The sequence below is a fragment of the Lepisma saccharinum genome, chromosome 3 (assembly GCF_977018435.1).
Source record: "Lepisma saccharinum chromosome 3, izLepSacc3.1, whole genome shotgun sequence".
Taxonomy (NCBI): domain Eukaryota; kingdom Metazoa; phylum Arthropoda; class Insecta; order Zygentoma; family Lepismatidae; genus Lepisma; species Lepisma saccharinum.
The window spans coordinates 111,372,153-111,394,075 of NC_139231.1; the positions used below are offsets into that span (position 1 = coordinate 111,372,153).

The 21,923-nt window shown below is 37.6% G+C and overlaps 3 protein-coding genes across 3 annotated transcripts in view; all 3 read right to left on the reverse strand.

Moving 5' to 3' along the window:
* LOC145985959 (uncharacterized) overlaps nucleotides 1-21,923 on the reverse strand; it is a 91,254-nt gene that overhangs the window by 15,944 nt on the left and 53,387 nt on the right. The gene's annotated exons all lie outside the window — the stretch shown is intronic.
* Nucleotides 1,087-12,493, reverse strand: LOC145985957 (DNA damage-regulated autophagy modulator protein 1-like). The gene is made up of 7 exons (XM_083120102.1): nucleotides 12,379-12,493; nucleotides 8,452-8,524; nucleotides 7,640-7,761; nucleotides 6,856-7,079; nucleotides 2,784-2,922; nucleotides 1,987-2,138; nucleotides 1,087-1,161 (listed from the first exon to the last, which is right to left on the reverse strand). The coding sequence occupies exons 1-7, from the start codon at nucleotides 12,437-12,439 to the stop codon at nucleotides 1,087-1,089; spliced, it is 846 nt and encodes a 281-aa protein (XP_082976228.1). The 5' UTR covers nucleotides 12,440-12,493.
* The window catches only part of LOC145985958 (DNA damage-regulated autophagy modulator protein 1-like), a 31,020-nt gene continuing 22,897 nt past the window's right edge, over nucleotides 13,801-21,923 (reverse strand). Inside the window, exons 6-7 of the mRNA XM_083120103.1 lie at nucleotides 16,238-16,389; nucleotides 13,801-13,952 (exon numbers count right to left, since the gene is read on the reverse strand). Coding sequence (XP_082976229.1) covers nucleotides 13,872-13,952; nucleotides 16,238-16,389 — 233 coding nt within the window. The 3' untranslated portion in view covers nucleotides 13,801-13,871. The remainder of the gene's footprint in view (nucleotides 13,953-16,237; nucleotides 16,390-21,923) is intronic.

A 21,923-nucleotide genomic window follows, 5' to 3' on the forward strand; every position in this document is an offset into this window, starting at 1 on the left:
TTTAATTACTTTGCGATACATCGATAAATTCGGTATATTGAGCGTTGCATCTACCTAGGTAGCTTCTCCCAGGTCTATCTATTCAGCCGTTTATGTCTACAGTTCTGGGAGTTGCCAAGGAAGTAAAGATAGGCGGATACTACAGTACCGCCGTATAAGGATACTCTTCTAAAGTCACCGTCTCGGTATCCGAGCGCATCCGATTGAAGTCCCAGCCTCGACGTGGGTGTTATCTTAATCAATTTCAACGAATTGTCGCTCATTCTCCTCACCGTAATCAGCCAGAATTGCCATAAAAAGATACGTATAATAGGAAACGTACAACCACACTGAAATATTTCCCTTGCCATGTAGAGTAAGAGTGAAGAAATCGATAGAATGAGAAAATGGGGAGCGAAGGAGAATGAGAGAGAAGGAAGTGAGAGAGAATGAGAGGAAAATAATCGATAGAAAGACAGAGACTAACAGATAATCTCGATAGAAGTAGAGAGAAAGTGAAGTAATAATAACACTGAGTTAAGAAAGGAATAGAAATAGGTATAGAGGGGAACATAGATTACACAACTGTAAAGCTACAGAGAGAATATACGCAAGAGAGAAGTAAGTGAGTGAGAAAGAAGCAAGAGCAAAGAGAGAGAGAGAGGGGGGTAAGTGAGAATAAGAGAGAAGAAAGCAACGGAATTAGAAGGGCAAGCGAGCGATGCAAGAAGCTGGAGAGAAATGAAAATAAGGGAGGCGTAAAAAGAAAGAGAAGCGATAGTAACCCAGAATTAGGGAAATAATGTAAGTAGAGAGGTATATAGAGCTTAGAAGACATATTACCCTGATCCTCTGGAAGTGAAAAATTGACTGCAAATTTCAGTAAGAAAGAATACCATTTACTTTTCTACATTGAACATACACATTTCCTGAGATAATTTATTTCAAAATGAATACAATGCACGACAAGACAATTAAACTCTCAGCTCTCACTTTTCATCATCATGAAATGACAGCTGAAATACAAGAAAATGAATCGAAGTTGTGGAAAACGCTTCCTGTATTGAGATGCTCCAGGTCGGGCTTGTTAATAAAGATGACAGACAGTTACTGTTGATGTAATTTATGATCAGAAATTCCATTTTTAAAATTTGGCTCGACCTCTTGACAAGACATGTTGAACTGTAACAATGAAAATAAAATGTACTTTTAAAGTGTTAACGAGTATGTAATTTTATTCTTAAGTTTGTTGGTATCGGTGGAAATTTTACATTTAACAAACAACTTTGTAAGAATCCTTTCTATTTGAGGTTGAAACATATAATTGTAAATATATTTCTGTTTTAAAAATGATAAAATTATGTGTAAATACAAAATAAAGTTATCTTTAAATAAATACTTATACCACTATATATTATATAGTTACAGTCACGGACAAGGATGTAGTGATCGTACTGAATGTAAACGGAATCGTTATAACTCAAAAGTGTCCATGACTACAATCCTGTGCATGCATTATGAAATTACCACCGATAATGTTAGAGGGCACAATATTGTAAGAGTATACCTATTATACTGCTTTCCTTACTTTTAGTGCCTATTATCTTGCCTATTTTACACACTCTTAGTGCCTTTTTAGCTGCCATTTTGGGGTCTACTTCTACTAACCATTTCGATTGGTTACTATGGCCTATTTTACATCACTTGTCTGCCACTTTTGGCTAATCGTGATGATCAAAATGAGTGACGATATGATGAAATTGTTGAAGGAACACTCACAAAGAACACCAATGCTCGGGGCCGGGATTCGACCCCGGGGCCCCTGGCGCCGTAGCGCGCTGTGCTAACCACTACGCCACGGAAGAAGTCGACTAACAAACCATTTTATTTCGCACCAGTTTCACTCTTACGTGATTATAAGCAAATGGGTATTTATTGGACAGGCTGACGTATAGCAATTCCATGTTACTCACAGTCAGTCATTTGGGGAGATATATGAAGACTTACCTGAAGCCTCTGAAGACGCAAGGATCCAAATTGCTTGAAGAAAGTTGCAACCCATAGGCAAAACGAGAAAAGGCAAATCCACTCGCTTACAGCACTTGCAACGTGCATCTCATACGCTTCATCCTCAGGCGACCATTGGAGCCGATTCTTTCCTGTAGAACAACACAAAGTACATAATTATTTCCAAAGGGTATGGGTTATTACTAGTGTTTTAAATTCAATTCTATAAAGTGTAAGATCAGGATTATTATTTAAAAGATTCTCCGGGGAAAATAACGCCTCCCCTCAAATTCCACACACATATGGCTTTTATTTTCGGTGGATAACAGTAACATTGCTAAACTTTCGTTATGCATCTATTCGTTGAGCAGATAATAAGGTTACACTTCCAGAATATATATATTCGATATAGATAGATAGACAGATCTAAGAGATTGTTAGGAATAGAACATTGCAGGAGGAATACCATCTCATCTTATGAAACTAGTCATCAACGAGGGTATCCTTTCAAAGAACGTATTTTATTGTTCTACTTACTTTTATATTGTAAACGTTAATATCTTTGAATCCACACAATAATGTATTCAATAAATCATGCGTGTGCGTGTGTTTGTGTGTATATATATATACACACACACACACACACATATATATGTACATACACACGCACAATAAATATATATATATATATACATTGGACATTTTAACGGTCAACATCCTCCATAAATGACCTCAATGCTCTTCGGTTTTTCCTACATACTCGTATGTGATTTTTCGTGCGGGCATTGACCACTTACCTTTGAATTTACTGAGAGATTTTATTGCAGTAACAAATGCGATAATCATTGAAACTGTTGATATCGTTGCAAACACAGTTCTCAAATTGGCAGTGAATTTTGTGACGTATTTAGGACCCAATGAGTAGTCGAAAACCACCTAAAAGAAATAAGAATTACGCAACATTAGTTTCGTTGATTCTTATGTTAAAGTACACCAATTAAGTTGTATATTTTTATACTTTGGATTCTTAGTGTATTCAATCTAGGTATAAGCCAAGTCTGACATAAAGTGCACTCTAAACCCTAACTCCCTTTCACGTGTCACACCCGTTGGTAATCGCTAACGAGGCTCTGGCGTCTCTGTGAGTCCAGCCACAGCCTGTTTATCCTCTGTGAAGTTGTGTTACGTCCTTGAGCAACTTCCTATCATCAGAAACAAAATTGATGTATATCAACAAAATTCACAACTTCTCGACTGGTCGTGGAATTTGAGATGCCTGGGAAGAAAAGTGAATGGAAGTCGAAGGGAAGATGTAAATTTGATAATAGATATTTTTTCGTGCTACAGACTATATTTAATAATGAAATGCATGTCAGTATAATTAAAGTAATTAATAAATGTTATTGTTATTTATTAAAATTTGTTCCATGTGTTAGTCTGAAGAGAATTAAAATTATACGAGATTATAGCAGACAGTATAAAAACCGCGGAACTTCCAAATAAAATCTAATCTTGCTCAATGGTCGATCGAGATCATTTGATTTGATACTATGTCAATCAGCGAGCTTCAGCTCATAAGTAATTTCATTAATCCTGAACACTACTAACACTTATCTTCAAGAAATAGTTTGCCAGTAAGTATTTCTTTACAATTTCATGTAAGCATAACCACGTGAATTCCGAGAAATTGTTCCTTTCCTCTTTGATATTTCTGATATTAGCTTGTTCTTAAATGTATTGGTCGTGGCTGTAAAGCTCATAATATAAGGTTGCACAACTTCTGTACAGTAGATAGGCTTTACTACATGCACTGTATTCCTACGCGTATGATTCATACAGAGCTGTCATTCGAATAAACAATACGATTTCTCAAAAACCACGTGAATATGTTTACATTGACTTCACTCTTACAGCGAACGGAGAATAGTTGTAGATATGGTGGAATCACAGTTTTGATTTCAGGAGTAATTCACATGTGAAAAGTAAAGGAATATCTTACTCATATATTTCTTCATGCATTATTCATTAAAATCACAATAATGTGAACTAGTCAATAGTTTAAAATGCTTTTTATTACTATCTTAGCTACTACTGCACCAAACGTCATTAATTTGTAGCGTTCATGTAAATCTTACACGTAAAGAATGTTGAAATGATAGCTCTGACAAAAACAAACAAACCTTTGCATGTTGAATAAAAATGGGTAGGAAATGAAATTTACATAAATAAGAGAGACATTTCTAAAAAGAAGCTTAAAAACAAAATAAAAATTAGTATAAGCCAAGCGTCAGATTAACCTTGCAGCAGGTTTTATGTATCAATCCGCGCGAGAACTGAGCTCAGAATCTTCCGTGCCAGTCTTGCCTCAACCGCCGAGCTGCTTACATCGCAGACACTGAGAAAATCCACATTATTGCCAACCGCACAACACATCAAAACCCGCATGTATGTCAAGCGGAATATATTTGTGTTTCTTTTTGTCTCCTGAAACATAACATTTTAGAAGTACTTTCGGCGCATAAATTATTTAAAAAAATGTGTCATTACTTAATATAAATGCGAAATATCTTCGAAACATGAGAGTATTTTTCCCAGGGGGGCAAACAAGTCACATTTCCCCCAAAAGAGTGTAGTTCCCTAATAACATTGCTTAAATTTGAATTTATTGTGTTAATGCAATAATTAACACATATTATTGTGGCTAAAATGAAATTATATGTGTGAAATACATAATTTTTGGTTGACTTTCATTTTCCAGGGAGGGAACGGCCCCCTTGCCCCCCCCTTCCAGACGCCCATGAGCATGTGTGTATCTTTCGAGCACGCAAAAATAAAAATAAACAAAGATATAAGAAAACAACGACAGGCCCTCTTGAATTTAATGACAAATTATTGTTTTTGGTTTATAAAAAAATACGTTTATGAAAACCTTTGTTACTGTAAGACACACGCACTTCAAGTTATACCAGCAAAAAAAAAGAAAGGATGATTTGTTATTGTGGATATATACAATCAGGTGCATTGTCTGCTGCTATTATTCTGGTTACAATTTATGAATCACTTCACTAAACCAGGATTCAAATCTTGGTCTGTCCATTTCTTGCAAATCATCCATCCCTTTCCTTGCATGGAACAGTAAATATATGCGCCTTCAACAAAGACGTCATTGCCGTCAGTGGGTGAAACAATAAGCCTCCCCCTTCCCCTCTCCCTTTCTCGTCGGTTTCTTCAGCCCTGGCGGTGGTTTTGCATGGTGATATATATATATAAAAAAAATCAATATAACGCCCACCCCCCTCCCAGAGTTAAAGCACGTCTGGTCCAAATAATAAACATGTTTCTTCTCACGGGGATATCTTTTAATACCGGGGACATTCTTTTGTAGTCAAACAACAAACAATCGTTTCCTCTTCCTAAACTCAAACCGCAAATCATTCAACACCCGGGATACAGTTCGTGCCCCCATTGACGGCAAATCACCTCACGCCCTGTTTTACTTTGATCTTGTTTCCGTAAGGAGGATTATGCATTTTAAACAACTTGCTTGATTTGAAGAGTTTTTTCCTTCGGATGAAGCCCACAATAACACTCGCTGAACAGGAGACCTTGCTTGATTCAGCCATTCTCGCCGATGTATAGCACGATTATTAATCACAATAAACATAGGGTTAAAATAGTGGGATGTGCAACACTGGTATCACGGATTCCACACGCTCTGCAACGTATTCAGTCTTGCTCGACTCGCACTTGGGCTTCAGGGATTCCTCAGCTCAATACAAACTCCAGTTGGCGAATCTGCGGATCCAAGTTCGTCTGCACAGTGATTGCAACCGATCAAGTCCACACCTGCTAATGGATGTATTATTTTGTCTGTATTTTACAAATTAAATAACTGTTTTCTTGCAAGTATGCAGTTGTGTCGGAATAGAACCCGTCTCAGTGGAACTATATTCTTGCGCGCACGTTTGGATCTACATATGCGAAAACCTGCTGCAAGGTTAACCTGACGCTTGGCTTAAATATAACAGGAAGGCAATTAGGGGGAATGTAAATAAAGATGAGTGGAAATAAAGATTGGCAAAGAGGAAGCAAACTATGAAGTGACGAAACTACAAGGGTTGGACAAAAAGTAATGGCAACACTGCTGTCCCGTGAAAGGAGTGAGTCACAGCGCCACAAGCGTTTCGTGGCTGATAAAGGAATGTCAAACGAGGAAGTATAGTGAGTGGGAGCGATTGTATGTTATTCAGTCAAAAACAGCAGTGCTCTGAAGCAGAGGACAAGAGTGCAAGCGCCCTAACAATATGTTTAGGCAAGAAGAACAACATCTCTCAGGCAGACGGTCAACGCAGCCTACTTCTGCACCTTCTTGCAACACCACCTTCGTCTCGCATTAAGAAGGAAGCGACGGCACGGTGTCCCATCATCCTGCTTGACAATGCAAGGTGTCACACTGCGAACAATGTGACGGCGCTCCTGCATAACTGGTAGTGGGAGGTGCTGGAACATCCGCCGTATTCACCGGTATACCGGTATGAGACCGTGTGATTACGACCGTTTTGTCAAAATGAAGGAACCACTGTGCGGGAAGCACTACGACACGCGCGAAGCCATCATACGTGCTATAGGGCGGTCACTGCGGGACATCGACAGAGATGGACGCGCTGACGGTGTACGACGCCTTCCATATGTGTGACAGAAGGTCGTAGAGATGAGGGGCGATTACTTTGAAGGAATGTAACACTTGCTCCTCTGCCAATACAGTCAAGTACCAATTATACCAGTGTTGCCATTACTTTTTATCCAACCCTTGTAGGGTAGATATAAATAAAGCGATGAAATAATAGAACAAATGGAAAAATTACTTGCCTGAATCAACATGTAAATATCACCCGCTGAAAACCCAACGGCGGCAAACAAGATGTGTGTATCAAGCACATGTGTAGATTGACATATTCCAACCATATTAATGGAAAAAAAGAGAGCCAACCCCATATACAGACCTAAAGAATTCAGTAAATTCAAGCGAGGATTGTGCGCTGTTCTTAGAAATACCTCCAACTCGTGGTAGTGAATATAAACCAAAATGACACCTGGAAAAAGAAGAGGAAATTAACTGTGTACTAACACCTCATTGCTGTATTTCTTATTAAGATGATTAACGGAAACGTTCCCACTACGTGAACTTGCCCCCAAAGTACCCGGACAAGGAACATGGAAAACATATGCTCCCGAATCAGTTTAACATCTCAAACCAGATAGAACTAATTTACAAAAGAAATTGTGCATAAGTAATTCTATTGTGAAATTGAACTCTATTCAATCTTGGTACTGTTTTGTTTTCTTTAACACTAGTTACAGTATTGTTTGTTTTCGGTTTAAAAAGGCTTCTGCTGTGCTGGAAATTCCTATTAACAAGGGAAAAAAAACAGCACACATTATTTGGATAAAACCTCCAGAAAAAAAATATAATAGGTACAGAACTTGAAATGAGAATGGCACGTTCAGTCGGCACTAGTTCATCTTAAACTTTTTCAAATTTGAGTGTTTGCTTGCAAAACTATCATTAACTAATCGTTTAGTTTCTTGACAAATAGTAAGGATATGTTCTCAACTTAGAAGAAATTAACACTTTTACAGAACATTAACTTACCTAAACTGCAGAATACATTCAAAACAAAGGAAAACAAACAGCTTTCTGGTGGCGTGGCACCTGCGTCGCTAATGTAGGGGAAAATTGGTTCAACATGTCCTTCAATGACTGCAATCGCGTAGCTGAAATTAATTACAATAATTAGTATAGACATTATTTGAAAGAGAATTTAAGACATGTGTGTGCGAGTGTGTACATATATGTATATTTGTATGGCACTATTTGATGGGAAAGAAGGATCATCATAAATTTGTTAGTGATACAAATGAATTACGTATAGCGAAGCAAAGTTATTCACAAGAATTACTAAAAATACTGTGCTATATTCATAAATGATCGTGTATATATATTCTTTGATATCTCATACGATTACTTTTTATTCTCAAGCATGACAAAGGTGCAGGAATGGCGAATAGCCAGGCAAAAAAATCACTATGCGTGTGTTTGGTGCGTGAGAAGACTTCTAATTGACTCACCACATACATTCGTGTTCTGCAGGTTTAAATTGGTACATATCAAATACCACTACGTTCAGATGTCATCATAAAGGTATCTGCAATAACGTATTTTAATTTGGAAAATGATTGATTGATTTGGTGTTTTAAGTCCACTTTATGCACAGTAAGTCTAATCGGGACTTGACGTACAGTTTAAAGTGGGATCCGAACCACTATGTGCCTCCACAGGGTACCGAACCCGGGATCGCTTGTTTAAAAGGCGGCGACGCTACCACTGCGCCATCGGGGAGGCAAATTTGGAAAATGAGTACACTGATTTATGATGAAAGAAAGTAAATTAAATGTACAACTTACGTAATACAAAATCCAACGGGAAAAACCAGTGACTGCAACAGTGGTATGAGATACAACTTACTCCAACGCTCGTCTGAAATTTAAAGAGAAGGAAGTCATGAGAGTAAATAATGTGTACGTGGAAGCATAACATTATTTGTTTCTACCTTAGTTAATACAGACTCAAATTTTGTTCTTGAAATATGAATTCATTCAAAAGCATTTGGGTAAAATTTTGTATTGATGACTTTGCTTGTTTTCTAGTTCTCATACATATTAATGACTTAATCCAATTATATCTATTACAAGTAGCTAGGCAATAACGAATATGAAAACAAATCTTGTGAAAGCTCGTTTTGAAGCTCAGTTTATGCTGGATATAAGTTATTCGGGACATGCCATACAGTTTTAAGTTAATTGATTTGTTCTACTTCATAATTCGTTTTTCTCCCACTATTAATTTATTTATTGAGAAAATTTCAGATACAGCACGTAGCAATTTTACACTGGAATCAGTAACAATGAAAAGAACAAAAAGAAAAATAACAAAATAAGACAAAATATTAATATAAAGAAGTCAAGATAGCACAATTAAATATTATTTGGCAACATATGTTCTGATGGTTGACCGAAAGGCGTACTCTGTGGAAAATACATCAGCATTTGATGGGAGGTCGTTACATTGAGTGAGAAGTCTGTGGAAGAGCGATCTTTTTTGAATTTCTAGTCTGGGCTCTTTTGTGTAAAATAGATTTGTGTTGCGTGTTGAGCGCATAGGCACTCGAAAGTGGAATTCCTGGAGGAGCGTGTTGCAACGGATTTTGCCATTGACAATTTTGTAAAGATTCCTAAAATCATTCAGTAAACGGCGCTGATAGGGAGTCTGTAAGTTTAGAAAGGACAGGAGATGTGGTGTTGAAATATTGCGTAATGAATGAACCCTGTAACGAACTATGCAAGGAAGAAGTTAAGAACAGAATCGATTCTGGAGAGCTGAGTGGGACATGCCATGGACCAGAGGGGAGAGCAATATTCTATTATTGGGGAAATGAATGATTTGAAGTACAAGGTGAGGGTTGAGATGTCACTAACTTCGGTGAAACGATACAGCAAACCTAATAGACGCATAGCCTTTTCTGTCCTGCCTGTAATATGTTCTTGAAATGTGACTTTTTGGTCGAAAACAATGCCTAGGTCTTTATGAGAGGATACTGCTTTCATGTTATTGCCAAAGATGGAGTAAGAGGACTTTAACAGGTTCTTTTTGAAAGATATGGTGAGAGTAGTACATTTTTCAGGATTTAATATAAGTTTCCATGCTGTCACCATGAAAAAAGTTGTTATGTCATTCTGGAGAAGATGAGTATCGTTGTAAGTGGAGATTTCTCTGAAAATCTTACAGTCATCTGCAGAAAGAAGGTGAGGCGGCTGTGAGATGGTCGGTAAGGTCATCGACGAATAATATGAACAAAAGGGGTCCTAGAACACTGCTCTATGGTACTCCAGAAAATTAGATAGAGTTCCTGGAAGGACTACACGTTGTTGGCGATCGCTAAGGTAATATGTGAGCAAGTTAAGAAAGATACCATGAATGTTGAATCTATTGCATAATTTGTGAATCAAAAGACGATGACTGACAGTATCGAAAGCTTTGGCTAGATCCAAATATATAACGTCCAGTTGTGAATTGTTTGAAATACATTTCATAGCATGTGAGAGAAAAACAGACAGGTTCGTAAGACAGGAACTACCAGAAAGAAAACAATGTTGATTTGAACTTGGTACGGAGAAAAAATTTATATAGCCTGTCTTTGATGATTTTTTCACAAATGATGAACAGAGGAGAGAGTAACGAGATTGGCCTATAGGAAGAAGCAAGGTTTTTGTTGCCACTTTTTTCAATGGAAGTGATGTTAGCTTGCTTCCAAGCGGCGAGGAAAGACGCCCTCCGAGAAACATCTATTCAGAAGAATGCAGAGGAGATAAGAAAGGGATTCCGCAGTTTTCTTCAGGAAGATGATGTTGATAATGTCCTGCGCTAGTGCACGGTAAGCTGGGAGAGACGACAATAAACTTCTCACTTCATCGGTTGTAGTGGCAAGCTTTGTTAGAGAGGAAGAACAGACTGATATTACGTTTGGCAACGTTGCAATGGGGAAGGCGGACAGAAGTTACCGTGGAAATAACCATTTGGGAGTTCAGACCTTCGGCCACCTTTCGCACCTTCACTATTGTGTGTAATTTCAAGAGGAACTCTGCTGTTGTTTCTTCTCGAGTTTATTAGGTTGAAGAAGTTCTTTGGATTTTCCTGGATTTTTGCATTGATATTGTTTATGTATTCTTTGTATTTGTTTCGGAGAAGGTACTTTGAGTGCCGTCGAAGAACAGCGAAAGTATTGTAAGTGAAGTTCTTCCAAAGTTGGCAGGCTAAATTCTTGTTAGCCAATACATTGCGCACTTCGGAGTCGAACCAACTTGGAAATCGGCTAGATGCTATTCTTTCCGAAGGGACAAGGTCGTTCACCGTTGCATGAATGGCAGCTGTAAATAGCTCACCTGCATCGTCGACTGTTCTATCTTCCAAAAGGCCCCAGGGGAAGCAGTCGAGGGTACGTCTTATCTCCTCCCACGGCGCCCGGTTCCACAGGTGGCGATTCTTCTGGATCGAGTGGCGATGACCTCTTTTAGTATATAGGGGGATGAAAATGGACACGTCCAAACTATCGTGGTCAGAACTGAGGAGCTTACGCGGCGTAATGTTTATGTTGTTCAATGTGGACACTATATACTGTAGATTACTGTCCTTCCTGGTGTTGAATAAATTATGCTGTCTTAGTACGAGTACACCTGGATTAAAGACAAACTCAGAGAGAACACTGAAAATTCTCGAAAAACGGGACGACGATGAGCGCAGCTTCTACTAGTTGCCGCCATCTTTAATATCCATAGTAAGGATAAAAGGTAATAAGATAACAATGATGAAACGATAATCACCAACACACATGGTTAGAACACAACAGAGGATTATATTCGCTGTGTGTCCAGACACCAGAGCCTAGTTAGTCTGCAAGAATGCAGTCGTGGGTGTGCTACATTGAAGAAAGATTGACATGTGGTCACCCTGTACACCTCTGTTTAAAGTGGAATCCAGACCACTGCGCATTGTGCCTTCACCTAATCCGGAACACTTGATGGTAAGGCGACAGTGATCCGTCTAGAGTGCTGTAGGAAAGTACTGTATAGGAAAAAGGTAGAATTTTTAAAAGCACTGCTTATAACGCCCAAGTTCACACCTGAAATTTGACTAAAGTAACACGAATATTGTTTATTGGCTAAGTGCACACGTTTTAATAACAAAAGTTAGTTTTCTTTTTACATCTATTAAAGAAGTATGGTTTACCTGTATTTGTAGTACTAATGTCTTCATTATAATAAAAAAAGTGCAAAGAGCAGCTTTCAAGCAAAAATATGAACTAGGCCAAGGTTGTTTTTCACCTTGAGCACAGATAGGCTAATAGGGACTGAACCTACAGTTTAAAATGGGATCTGAACCATCATGTATCTCTACGAGTTCGAACCCGGGACTTCTTGATTCCAAGGCGTCAGTATTACTATGCTTTAGGTAAAACCCTGCAAAAATGTGCTTAACACTACCAGATTGCAATAGTGTATAATATATATATGACAAGAAGAGACATCATAAAATTACAATGCTTTGAAATTACATGTAAAAACAGTAGTGTGCTGATAATTGTCACATAGAAACTTCCTGCAACATGTATGTAAGCATAGGTTCAGTAACTGAATGCGTAGTATTAGTCCTGGATCCAGCCTATACCGCCGTAGAAATATTTAGGTTCAGCCTCGATTAGGCTAAAGAGGCAAGAGAGACTATAAGTAAGACGTATACAGCAAATAAACGAAACGCTTCATTGCTTATCCACTTACCCTTAGGCACTGGCTTCACTGTCCCATTGTTGTTGTCCATCGCTGTTGTAGACAGGAGCATTGTTGGGCCTGGGGAACAATACAACGCAATAGTAGTTTCGTACCATGACGCAGCTTCGCTTGAGAAAAACGTGCTAATTACAGTCGTGGGAGATTTAAAATCTGAAGATGGAAATTCAGCTAAAAATATAAAAAGCAACAAGAGTCTTGTACTTTCTCACGTCATTATTCAAGGACGAACTACGGCGGAAAACCCTCAGAAAGTTGGCTTCATTTTAATTTTAATTGTAGAACTGTTGTATAATCTCTGTAGTTGTATTTTGTATAACTTTTCTCCATCTTTTGGCTAATCGCTACAACGAGGATGAACGTTAGCGTACGCAATAGTTTTTTCGCTAGGACTGGAATCGTATAGGTTGATATTACACAGCTGCATAAAATATTTGTAAATTGCCATTTTTAAGCTTTGTTTTAAAAGTAGTTAAAAAAATGGTAACCTGGAGTTATTTTCAGGAAAGTTTGGTTTCTCCACTTGGTTTTTTCCCGAGTTCATTACTTACTACTTTCATTTGAATTTTTTAAATTATTTTTTTCAAGATTCCGGGAGAGGCTGTAGCAGTGGCGTGCCCATGATTTTCGAAAACAGGGGGGTTAAGGACACATTTTTAGTAATCAGTCCTCAATTTGCCAGCATTTCCTGCCTTGGAAGTTCATTTTTTATGAGTACTGAGCCAAAGGCGGGGTTATGACCCCCACCACCAACTTCCTTTGGGTACGCCACTGGTTGTAGCTCCATCTGATCAGCGAGAGAAGAGGGGAGACGAGAGAGAGAGACAGACAGAGAGAGAGAAAATATAGACAAGTCGGAAAGGAATTAAGAGAAAAGAGAGAAGGAAATGTTAGAAAATATGGAAAGAAACGAAATAAGAAAATAGAAAGAAACGAGAAAGAGATAAAGGATTGAAAGATGCAAGGGGGAAAGAAGAAAGAGTGAGAAGAGATAGAAGAAAGCGAAAGAAAAGAAAAAGAGATGAGAGAGAAGGTAATAGAAACAGGAGGAAGCGAGAGATACAAGAAAGAAAATATAAATAAAAACAAAAGAAGAAATGAGGAGTTGGTAAACTATATGAACAGGGAGAGAGAGTATAGCGCGAAAGGGATGACGTAAGCGAGATTTATCACCTTTGCACTTAATCCCAATTGCAGTTATTACATACATCAGCCAAATCATGCATTGTCAGCATCATTGTACTTATCTCACACTTTATTAAGCCATTCCAAAGTCATATTAACCAGATTCTCTGTAAATCAAAAATTAACATTAAACTTCATAATAAGAAAATATAATATGACAATTTATTTCTCAATCAATACAACAACGAACAACAAAAGAATTAACAATTAAACTTTCATTCTCAGGCTAATGAGAAACGTTTGTCTTTATGTGTATGATGATGCTCAACAATATTTGTTAATTAGGTGGCTATACCGAGTTACTGTTGATGAGGTTTCTGATCAGAGAAACTCGTCCCATTCTGGAAATTTCGTACTTCTTCCATGTCGGAGATGATGACCTGTAAGAATGACAAAATGATTCAATTGGTACATTGTTAATAAGTATTCACCATTGTTCTAACATTATCTACGTAGTATGTCATGAAGAAAATGCACATACAAAAACTCTGTATCTTCTTGAGAGTATATCTATATTTGTTTATTTATTGTACCATGCGGTACAATTTCATGGTTTGCCACTGGCGTTATTCTTTTCTGTTTATAATACACCAAATTTTTAGTACGATACTGACAGACTGTGTGTGGGGTGTGAAGACTTCCAGGCAAAATCCATGTAACCGAATATAACATGGCTGTTATTTTCTTCTGGCCAATATCATTAAATTTATTTGGCAAATGTGATTTTCATTTGCATGTTCCATTTCGGACATCGAAGAATTCTAATTAATCAGAATATTTCCACTTCAATATATTTGTTAATGAAACTTGCTGCACAAACTAAACTGACTGTGGTACCCGTCCGTTAGCATCCAAAGTTGGAGGCAGGAAACAACGAGCCCCCGGTTAGATCGTTTGATTGCTCACCGCCACTGTCGCGAAACCAATTTCTGTTATCGCAGTCGAACTTAAACTCGAAAAGGACCGAACCGTTAACATTCAAATTTGCAGGCTGCACGGTTCACAGTCCTCTCTACTGCAAGAAAGGATTCCCTCTTATCGCAGGTGAACCCTGAATGAAAGGTCATCTCTCCAGGTGGTTTACCAGTTTAGGCTGCAAGTCCCCTCACCCTTCCGGTTTTAACTCGAGAAAGACCCAACCGTTAAGATTCAAATTTGCAGCCTGCACGGTGCACAGTCTCTTCACCCAAGCCGTTTTTCGTTCAAAAATTGGCTTGTTTTATATTTATAATTGAATACATTTATTTAGACATGTTCTTACATTCTTTATCTGTGTGTTTGAATTTAGAAATGTGTATTTTTTTATTTCTTACTTTATTTCTCTTCACTCGTGTACAATGATTCGTTGCTGTTCTTATATAATATCTACATATGTATCTTTGAGTTTAAACATTTTTATGATATTTATTTATTTTCGCTTGTAAGTAATGAGGTTCTTTCATACTGTTTTTGTGTCTTTCAGTTTACAAATGTTTACAAAAGTTAATTTTCTTTATTTCTTTGCACTCATACAATAATAAGTTGTTTTTCTTGTGCGTCCATTTCCTTGCGAGGCCGAGAGATCGGGAGAATGGTACCTTCTTGCGTCGGTAGCAGGAACTCCAATGGAAGAATTGAAGAGCGAAAGGTAGGGTAGCGCTAATAATGTGTAGACAATGTGGTTGTGGGTAACAAAGTTCCCCAACGAGCCCGCCGGAGGGTTAAGGGGGAGAGGGACAATTTCCCCTATGTCCTTCTCTCTGAGCCAGCTGGGAGTGCTGTTGCCAACTTAGCTCTTTTGGGGCCAGATCTGGCTCTTTCGTGCACTCGTTTGGTTGTTAACTGTGGCACCCGCCCCCTGCCCAACTATGATGCCATCACTGGCTCCCGCCCATATAGACCAACTTTCGCCATGCGTATACATTTTGCACGTGACGTGATATTGTTATTTTGGCTGCGTCTCCCACCCCTTCTTACCTCCCCAGCTACTTTAATATAGCCATTGGCTGAGGTGAAGATGACAATATTTTTATCCAGTAATTACTTATTTTCGATTTCATACATAATTCGGTGAATTATTGAGATGGGTCGTGTCGTGAGATTCACACGGTGAAAACTAAGAATAAATTGTCATCACTTTAAAGTTACTGGTAAAAGCAGCGCCCCACACCATGGGCACTTTATCCAGCCTTCGTAAATCAAGCTCCTGGAAAGTCAACTTTAGCTCAACTTAAGGTGGAATTAACTCTTTTATGTGCATTACGTTTGGCAACACTGCCAGGATGACCGTAGGAGGCAAGGAGAAATGCATTACGCTTATGAGAGGAATGTCTTATTCGTTTCCTTGGGTATATCAAACTTCCGATGGCGAAAATAAACATGTGATCGGTAGATGATCAATTGAAGATGATATTTTCGCTAGAAAAAGTCGACACTCCTATTTGTTTAGCTGTAAAGAATACATGAGATTCTGTAAATATTTATTCATCATATTTTTCAAACACGGTATCTATCTAATAATCAACTTTAAAAACCGCTGTCACTTGCAACATTTGGAGAAATTCATACTCTAAAAGTACGCGTGGATTTTCTTTAGTAGCAGTGCCCTTCGGGAGATATTTAAATAAATGCATGCCTGGTGCGAAATTGTCACACCTCACCATAATCGATGAGAACCAAGATTTACCTGTAGTTTTTGAATATGCAGACGTGTGATTTGCTTCGTGTAAGTTGCAATCCATAGGCTGTGTGCGAACATGCATGTCCACTCGCTTATAGCACTGAAAACATGCATCTCGTATCCACCATCCTCTGGCGACCATCGCAGTCGATCCTTTCCTGTAAAAAAAGGAAAAGATTGCAAACTTATTTCTAAATATTTACTTCATTACTAATGGTGCATGTGGTTCTAATTAAAGTTTTCTGCTCCGAGCCCTTTCCAAATATCGTGTTACGATGAAACTTAGTATAGAGCTATGGAAAGCGAACGCTAACGTGAAAACAAAAGTTCAAATTTTCTTCATCAGGTGGAAATGTGGCGCTGAAATATGGTGCACAGTGAACAACATCCTTCTGTCTTACTGTTCCAAAGAGTTATTCACGTTGACAGCGCGCATATTTAACACTTTTGTACTGGCAAGTTTTGCATGTCCCGATTTCTGGTTGTTGTTATTTCAGCGCCACATTTCCATCTGCTTTGGTGAAACCTGGACGTGTTTGCTGGTTAATGCAAAATAAAACTGTTTTCGGTTGTGGAAAAAGGTTTTTCAGGTATGCATGTAGTCGCTAATTTAGTGCATGTGTGTGCCATGAATGTGTGTGTTGGTGTTGAAATGCGCACATTTGGAGCTATCAATAGGGAGAGGTGTTGAAATATCTTTCGAAGAATGGTGGCTGCTGCGAGAAAGACAAATCCAACATGGCTGAGCGATAAATTTCGAATACCGAAGGGGTGATAAATATGGAATGGTATCATCAAGGTGAGCAGTGGGCACAGTGTGCCCTGTGTCAAGAATGTGTGCAGGATATTCAGGCTAAGTATATGTTTGGGATGTCTGCAAATAGTTTCATGTCTCATTAGACCCATCTTGGCTGTTGGAACAGTTTCTGCTGTTCTGTCCATCATTGCTATCTAACAGGGTATATTTGACGATTGTCATGTTTCGCGAGTGTATTAGTTTGTCAATATATTGCCCTTATTTTGGTGTACAAAGATAAAATTTAGGTCTTATATTTTATTTTTTACATAGTGTAGCATAAAGTATTTTGTCAACCCTTTCCAAAATGTAAACATTTGTCTTTTTCTTTCTTTTGTTTACTTTGGTGCTAAGTGTCTATCTTCTAGTAAACAAGATATATGTCACATTACACCTAACATATCTCTGTACATATCAGTGCAAAATCTTAAATTTTTACTTCTTTTTTTAGTTAAGACCCAAAACAAAAATGGTATTATTTATTCGTCTACTTTGCTTGACTTATTGTAACACTACGTTTTGAGTATCTCTGCTCTCGTTGTGGCCGCGGTGGCTCAGTCGGTAATGCGTCTGACTACCACGTTAAATGTCCCGGGTTCGATTCCCGGCCGGTTCAAATCCGGAAACTTTTCTAACGTTGGAATCGGAATCGGCCCCGGCGCCCAACCAGCGTCGAATGACATGGGTTCCTGGGGCGTAAAGGCTGTCAGGGGCGTGATGCTGATAACAACACCCCCACTCCCGACCTGATCAATAAAGTGTGGGTCGTTTCCCGCACACACCCTATACGCCTTCATGGCCTGGTGCTAAGCACAGGGGAGCACTTTACCTTCTTTTATCTTGAAACCTACACATTTTTATCAACATAAAACTAGATTCCAATATTAATATTTCTTGTATTCATAACTTAGATATGATACATAACTTTTTACAAACTATTTACTATATTCGATAGTAATTTTTTTCATTTTGAACACGTACGTTCATAAATTCACATTACAAACTCATCATAACTCAACATAACACAACACGTACTTTCATAAATTCACATTACAAACTCATCATAACTCAACATAACACAACATTGTAACTATTGTGCTCGTCACAATATAATCCCCTCCCTCAGAAAACATTTTCTGCGTGAGACAATTATTCAATATACATTAAGTTGTCGAACAAGAAGAAAATTTACAATAAAAGGGGCACGATTACAAACTGCTTTCTACAAACACTAACGCAATAAAATGCCATTCATACATAATTTAGGCAATTTTCTTTGTCATATTGTCTTTATACAAAGAAGCAAATTTTATGACTTTCATAAATATACACAAATATTTCATTGAGATCACAGAAAATAAACACAACATTATACACAAAAATCATTTGTGTTACACATTGTTTGCTTTCAATAGCTCTCTTCTCTTTTCTTCTGTGCAATTGAAAAGATTAAGATTTGTTAAGTTCTGCTTTTGTTCCTTTGCTGGCGTCGACAATGATATTATATGTGCTTGGTTATTCTTAACTTCCTTGACTTGATAAGGACCAACATACAAGCTGAAAAATTTGTGAATGCTATCACTAATAGCTTTGCTTTTAAGATGGTTTCTAACAAGAACCAGGTCACCAGATTTTATCGGATGCTTAGGTTCATTAAAATCCCTTTTAATCTTTTGGTTTTTCTGTTTTATATTTGCTTCAGCCATTATACACTTTGTCTTCCAGGGTAAATGTTTCAAGTCATCTGGCCAACTTATTTTGTCTATTATTTCATCGTGATAATCAACATGCATAAAAAGTTCAGATGGTGTGAAACCGGTTGTTTACGATTTTGAATTATTCAATAGATGAACGACAATATTCACATAATTAAACCAAAGTTTATGGTTATACTTACAAAACATTCTCAATAGTCTCACCAGCTCTTTATTGTAACGTTCGACAGGATTGGCAAAAGGTGCATATGGTGAAGTTAACACATGTTTAACACTCACAGAATCCAAATAACTTTTAAATTCAGTTGACTTAAATTGCGAACCATTGTCGGTGAGAATTACCTTACACTTTGGGTAATGATTAAAGTAAATTCCAAACTTGTTAATTATTTCCTTTGAGGTTGCACGTCGAAGACAATAAACCATCACAAATTTACTCATTAGATCTACAATGACTAATATATGTTGGAAACCTTTAGACAAAGGTAATGGACCAATTAAGTCGGCTGCAAGTAAGTAGTGAGGTTTGGTTGAACACACATGTAATTCTTCCTTTGAAATTTTAAAGGTGCATTGTTTATCCCTTGCACATGAAAGACAGTTTCTTAAATAGTCCTTAATACTTTTATGCATTTTAGGCCAATAATAAAACCTTTTACAAAAATCATAAATTTTAAAATAGCCGAAATGTCCCTTTAAATCATGCTGTTTATACAAAACATCTCCAATTAAAGCATTAGGAACTATTATCTTTCAATTATCATCTACATAAGGTTTAAAAAATAGTATGCCAGTCTATCCAGTCCAGTCTATCCTGCTTCTCTGGACATAAACAGAAGAAGTAAGAAAACGGGCAGGGGAGAATTGGAAGAGAAAGAAAAATAGGAGAGAAGGTTTGGAATAAGGAGTATGGGGAAGACCACAGAAAAGATATGCAAAGTGCTTAGGATAGCGGGAATTAAAACTTACAGGAAGGGAGGGAGAAGCATCTTAGGAATAGCGAAGAATGCAAGCAAGAAAAAGGAGAACAGAGAAGAGGAAGAGGAAGGGATTATCTACGAAGTGAAATGTAAAGAATGTCAGAGTGTGTACATAGGAGAAACGAAAAAAAGGCTGAAAGACAGGTTGAAACAACATAGGGATGATGTACGACTTAAGAGAGAGAGAAATGCAATATTTAAACACACGAGAGAAACAGGACATGACATAGAGTGGGATGAGGCTAAGCAGAGAATGCTAGTGAGAAAATGGAAGGAAGCCAAGGAAATAAAGAAGAAAGGTGAAGAAGACATAATGAACTGGAATGGGGGACTGAAGTTAAACAAAGAATGGAAGAAGGTGTTAGAAAGAGTGGAAAGGACAAGAGAGAAAGAGGAGAGGAGAAGGGAGAAAAATGAAGGAAAAAGAGCATGAGATATTCTATATGAATATCTCTTCACATTCTATATTAGCCTTTTAGGTGAGAGTACAGTTGGAAATTGAAAGCCACCTGCTAGAAAGTTCCTAACAACTTTCTAATAGTCTGGAGGGAGTAATGTTTGTGTATATATAATGCCCTTTTTGTGTATCTTGTTACTTTTCTACTTGATACAGAGTTTGATGAAGACCTTGCTAGAAGGTTGAAACGTTACTTTTTAGTTTATGTTTTTAATAAAATAAATTACTGCCTTGGTCAGCATATTTAGTTTTTCATAATCATGGAAACAAGGCTTAATGGTGTTATTCATTAATCGGTTCCACACGAACTAGAGGAGATATCACATGTTTATTTAAACGATGAAAATCAACAACTGGCCGCCACTGTCCACCAGCTTTTGGAACTATATGTAGCGGATTTAAATAAGGTATTTAAATAAGGTGAAGCCGATTCTTGAATGACTCCCCAAGACTTCCATTTAGTGAGTTCCTTCTCCAAATCATCTCTTCGAGCTATAGGTATAGGATATATGAGAGCCACAATTGTTTCTGTTGTATTTAATTTAATCTCGTAAGGCTCTACTTTAGCTTGCCTTGGTTTATCAGAAAACAATGTTCTGAAACTTAACAATAACTTAAAAAATAAATCATACATTTCATCAGTAGCAATCAACAAACTACTATGAGCTAAGAAGCTTTAAGATCGGTTTCTGATGCTAAGTAGTTTTCATCCTCTTCTTCCACAGAATTCTTAGCAAATGTTACAAAGTTACTTTGAAAAGAACATGAAGGGAATGTGTCAGTCGTTTCTAAAACATAATTAGATTGAACTCCCTTATCACTTGATAATGTGATATTTTGCTTCTTGAAATCAATTATTGCTCCGAAGCGCCAAAGAAATGGCAATCCTAATATTACTTCAGCATGTAACTGCTTAATAACATATAACTCTATATGAAAGTGCTCTGAAGCTATTATTAAACTAATATTCTTAGAACCAATAACTCTAAATCTTTTGTCACCAGCAAAAGAAAATAATTTAACATTATCCACTGAATCTAATCTAGCAGTAGGAATAATAGTTTTCAATTTTAACCAAGTTGCATAATCCATTAAATTTGCTTGACTCCCACAATGAATAATACAGTTAATGGTTAAATCACAAATTTGAACTGGCAACACAATAACTCTTCTGTTTGAAACAAGAACACCGTCATCGTCCATTACCCATTCTGGTTCAGCTTCATACCAATCGAGTACAAAGTTTATAGTAAGAACTTCCTTTTCCGTTGGGAACAAAGCTGTGTTGCTCTGAAAATTGACATTATCTTCAATTGATGTTGGAGTATAGTGATGAATATGCTCCTTGTAATTAACTGGACAGAGGAACCGGAGCTCATTACTCTGCCTTACATGTTTAAGGATGAGTGTTCACTTGTATTAGCAGTCGTTCCTGTTAAATTTCACACTCGACTACTCGAAGGTACTTGATTTTGGGTCACGTTACTGCTAGTCCCGGGTTATGGTAACAAATTGGAATTATTACCATACCATAAAGAGTTATTCGCTGGATATATACTCTGCGAAGGCCAGAACCACGGTTCAGCTAAAGAAGGTTGAGATTGTTGTTTAGATTGTTCACTGTTGCTTCGTACTGTGTTCCAATTACATTTACCCCGTTGGTTCCTTACTGGACGTTTATTATAACCACTTTGTGTATTTGGTTGAACACTATTCGGAGATGAAAAGCCTTCATCCGTTCGTA

What these genes read in the sequence shown, in the direction of transcription:
- LOC145985957 (XM_083120102.1), bottom strand. Translation starts at nt 12,439, where the DNA reads ATGCTCCTGTCTACAACAGCGATGGACAACAACAATGGGACAGTGAAG. An exon ending in AGTGAAGCCAGTGCCTAAGG is followed by an intron (nt 8,525 to 12,378) that starts GTAAGTGGATAA and finishes TTTAAATTTCAG; the next exon opens with ACGAGCGTTGGAGTAAGTTG. An exon ending in CCCGTTGGATTTTGTATTAC is followed by an intron (nt 7,762 to 8,451) that starts GTAAGTTGTACA and finishes AATTAATTTCAG; the next exon opens with CTACGCGATTGCAGTCATTG.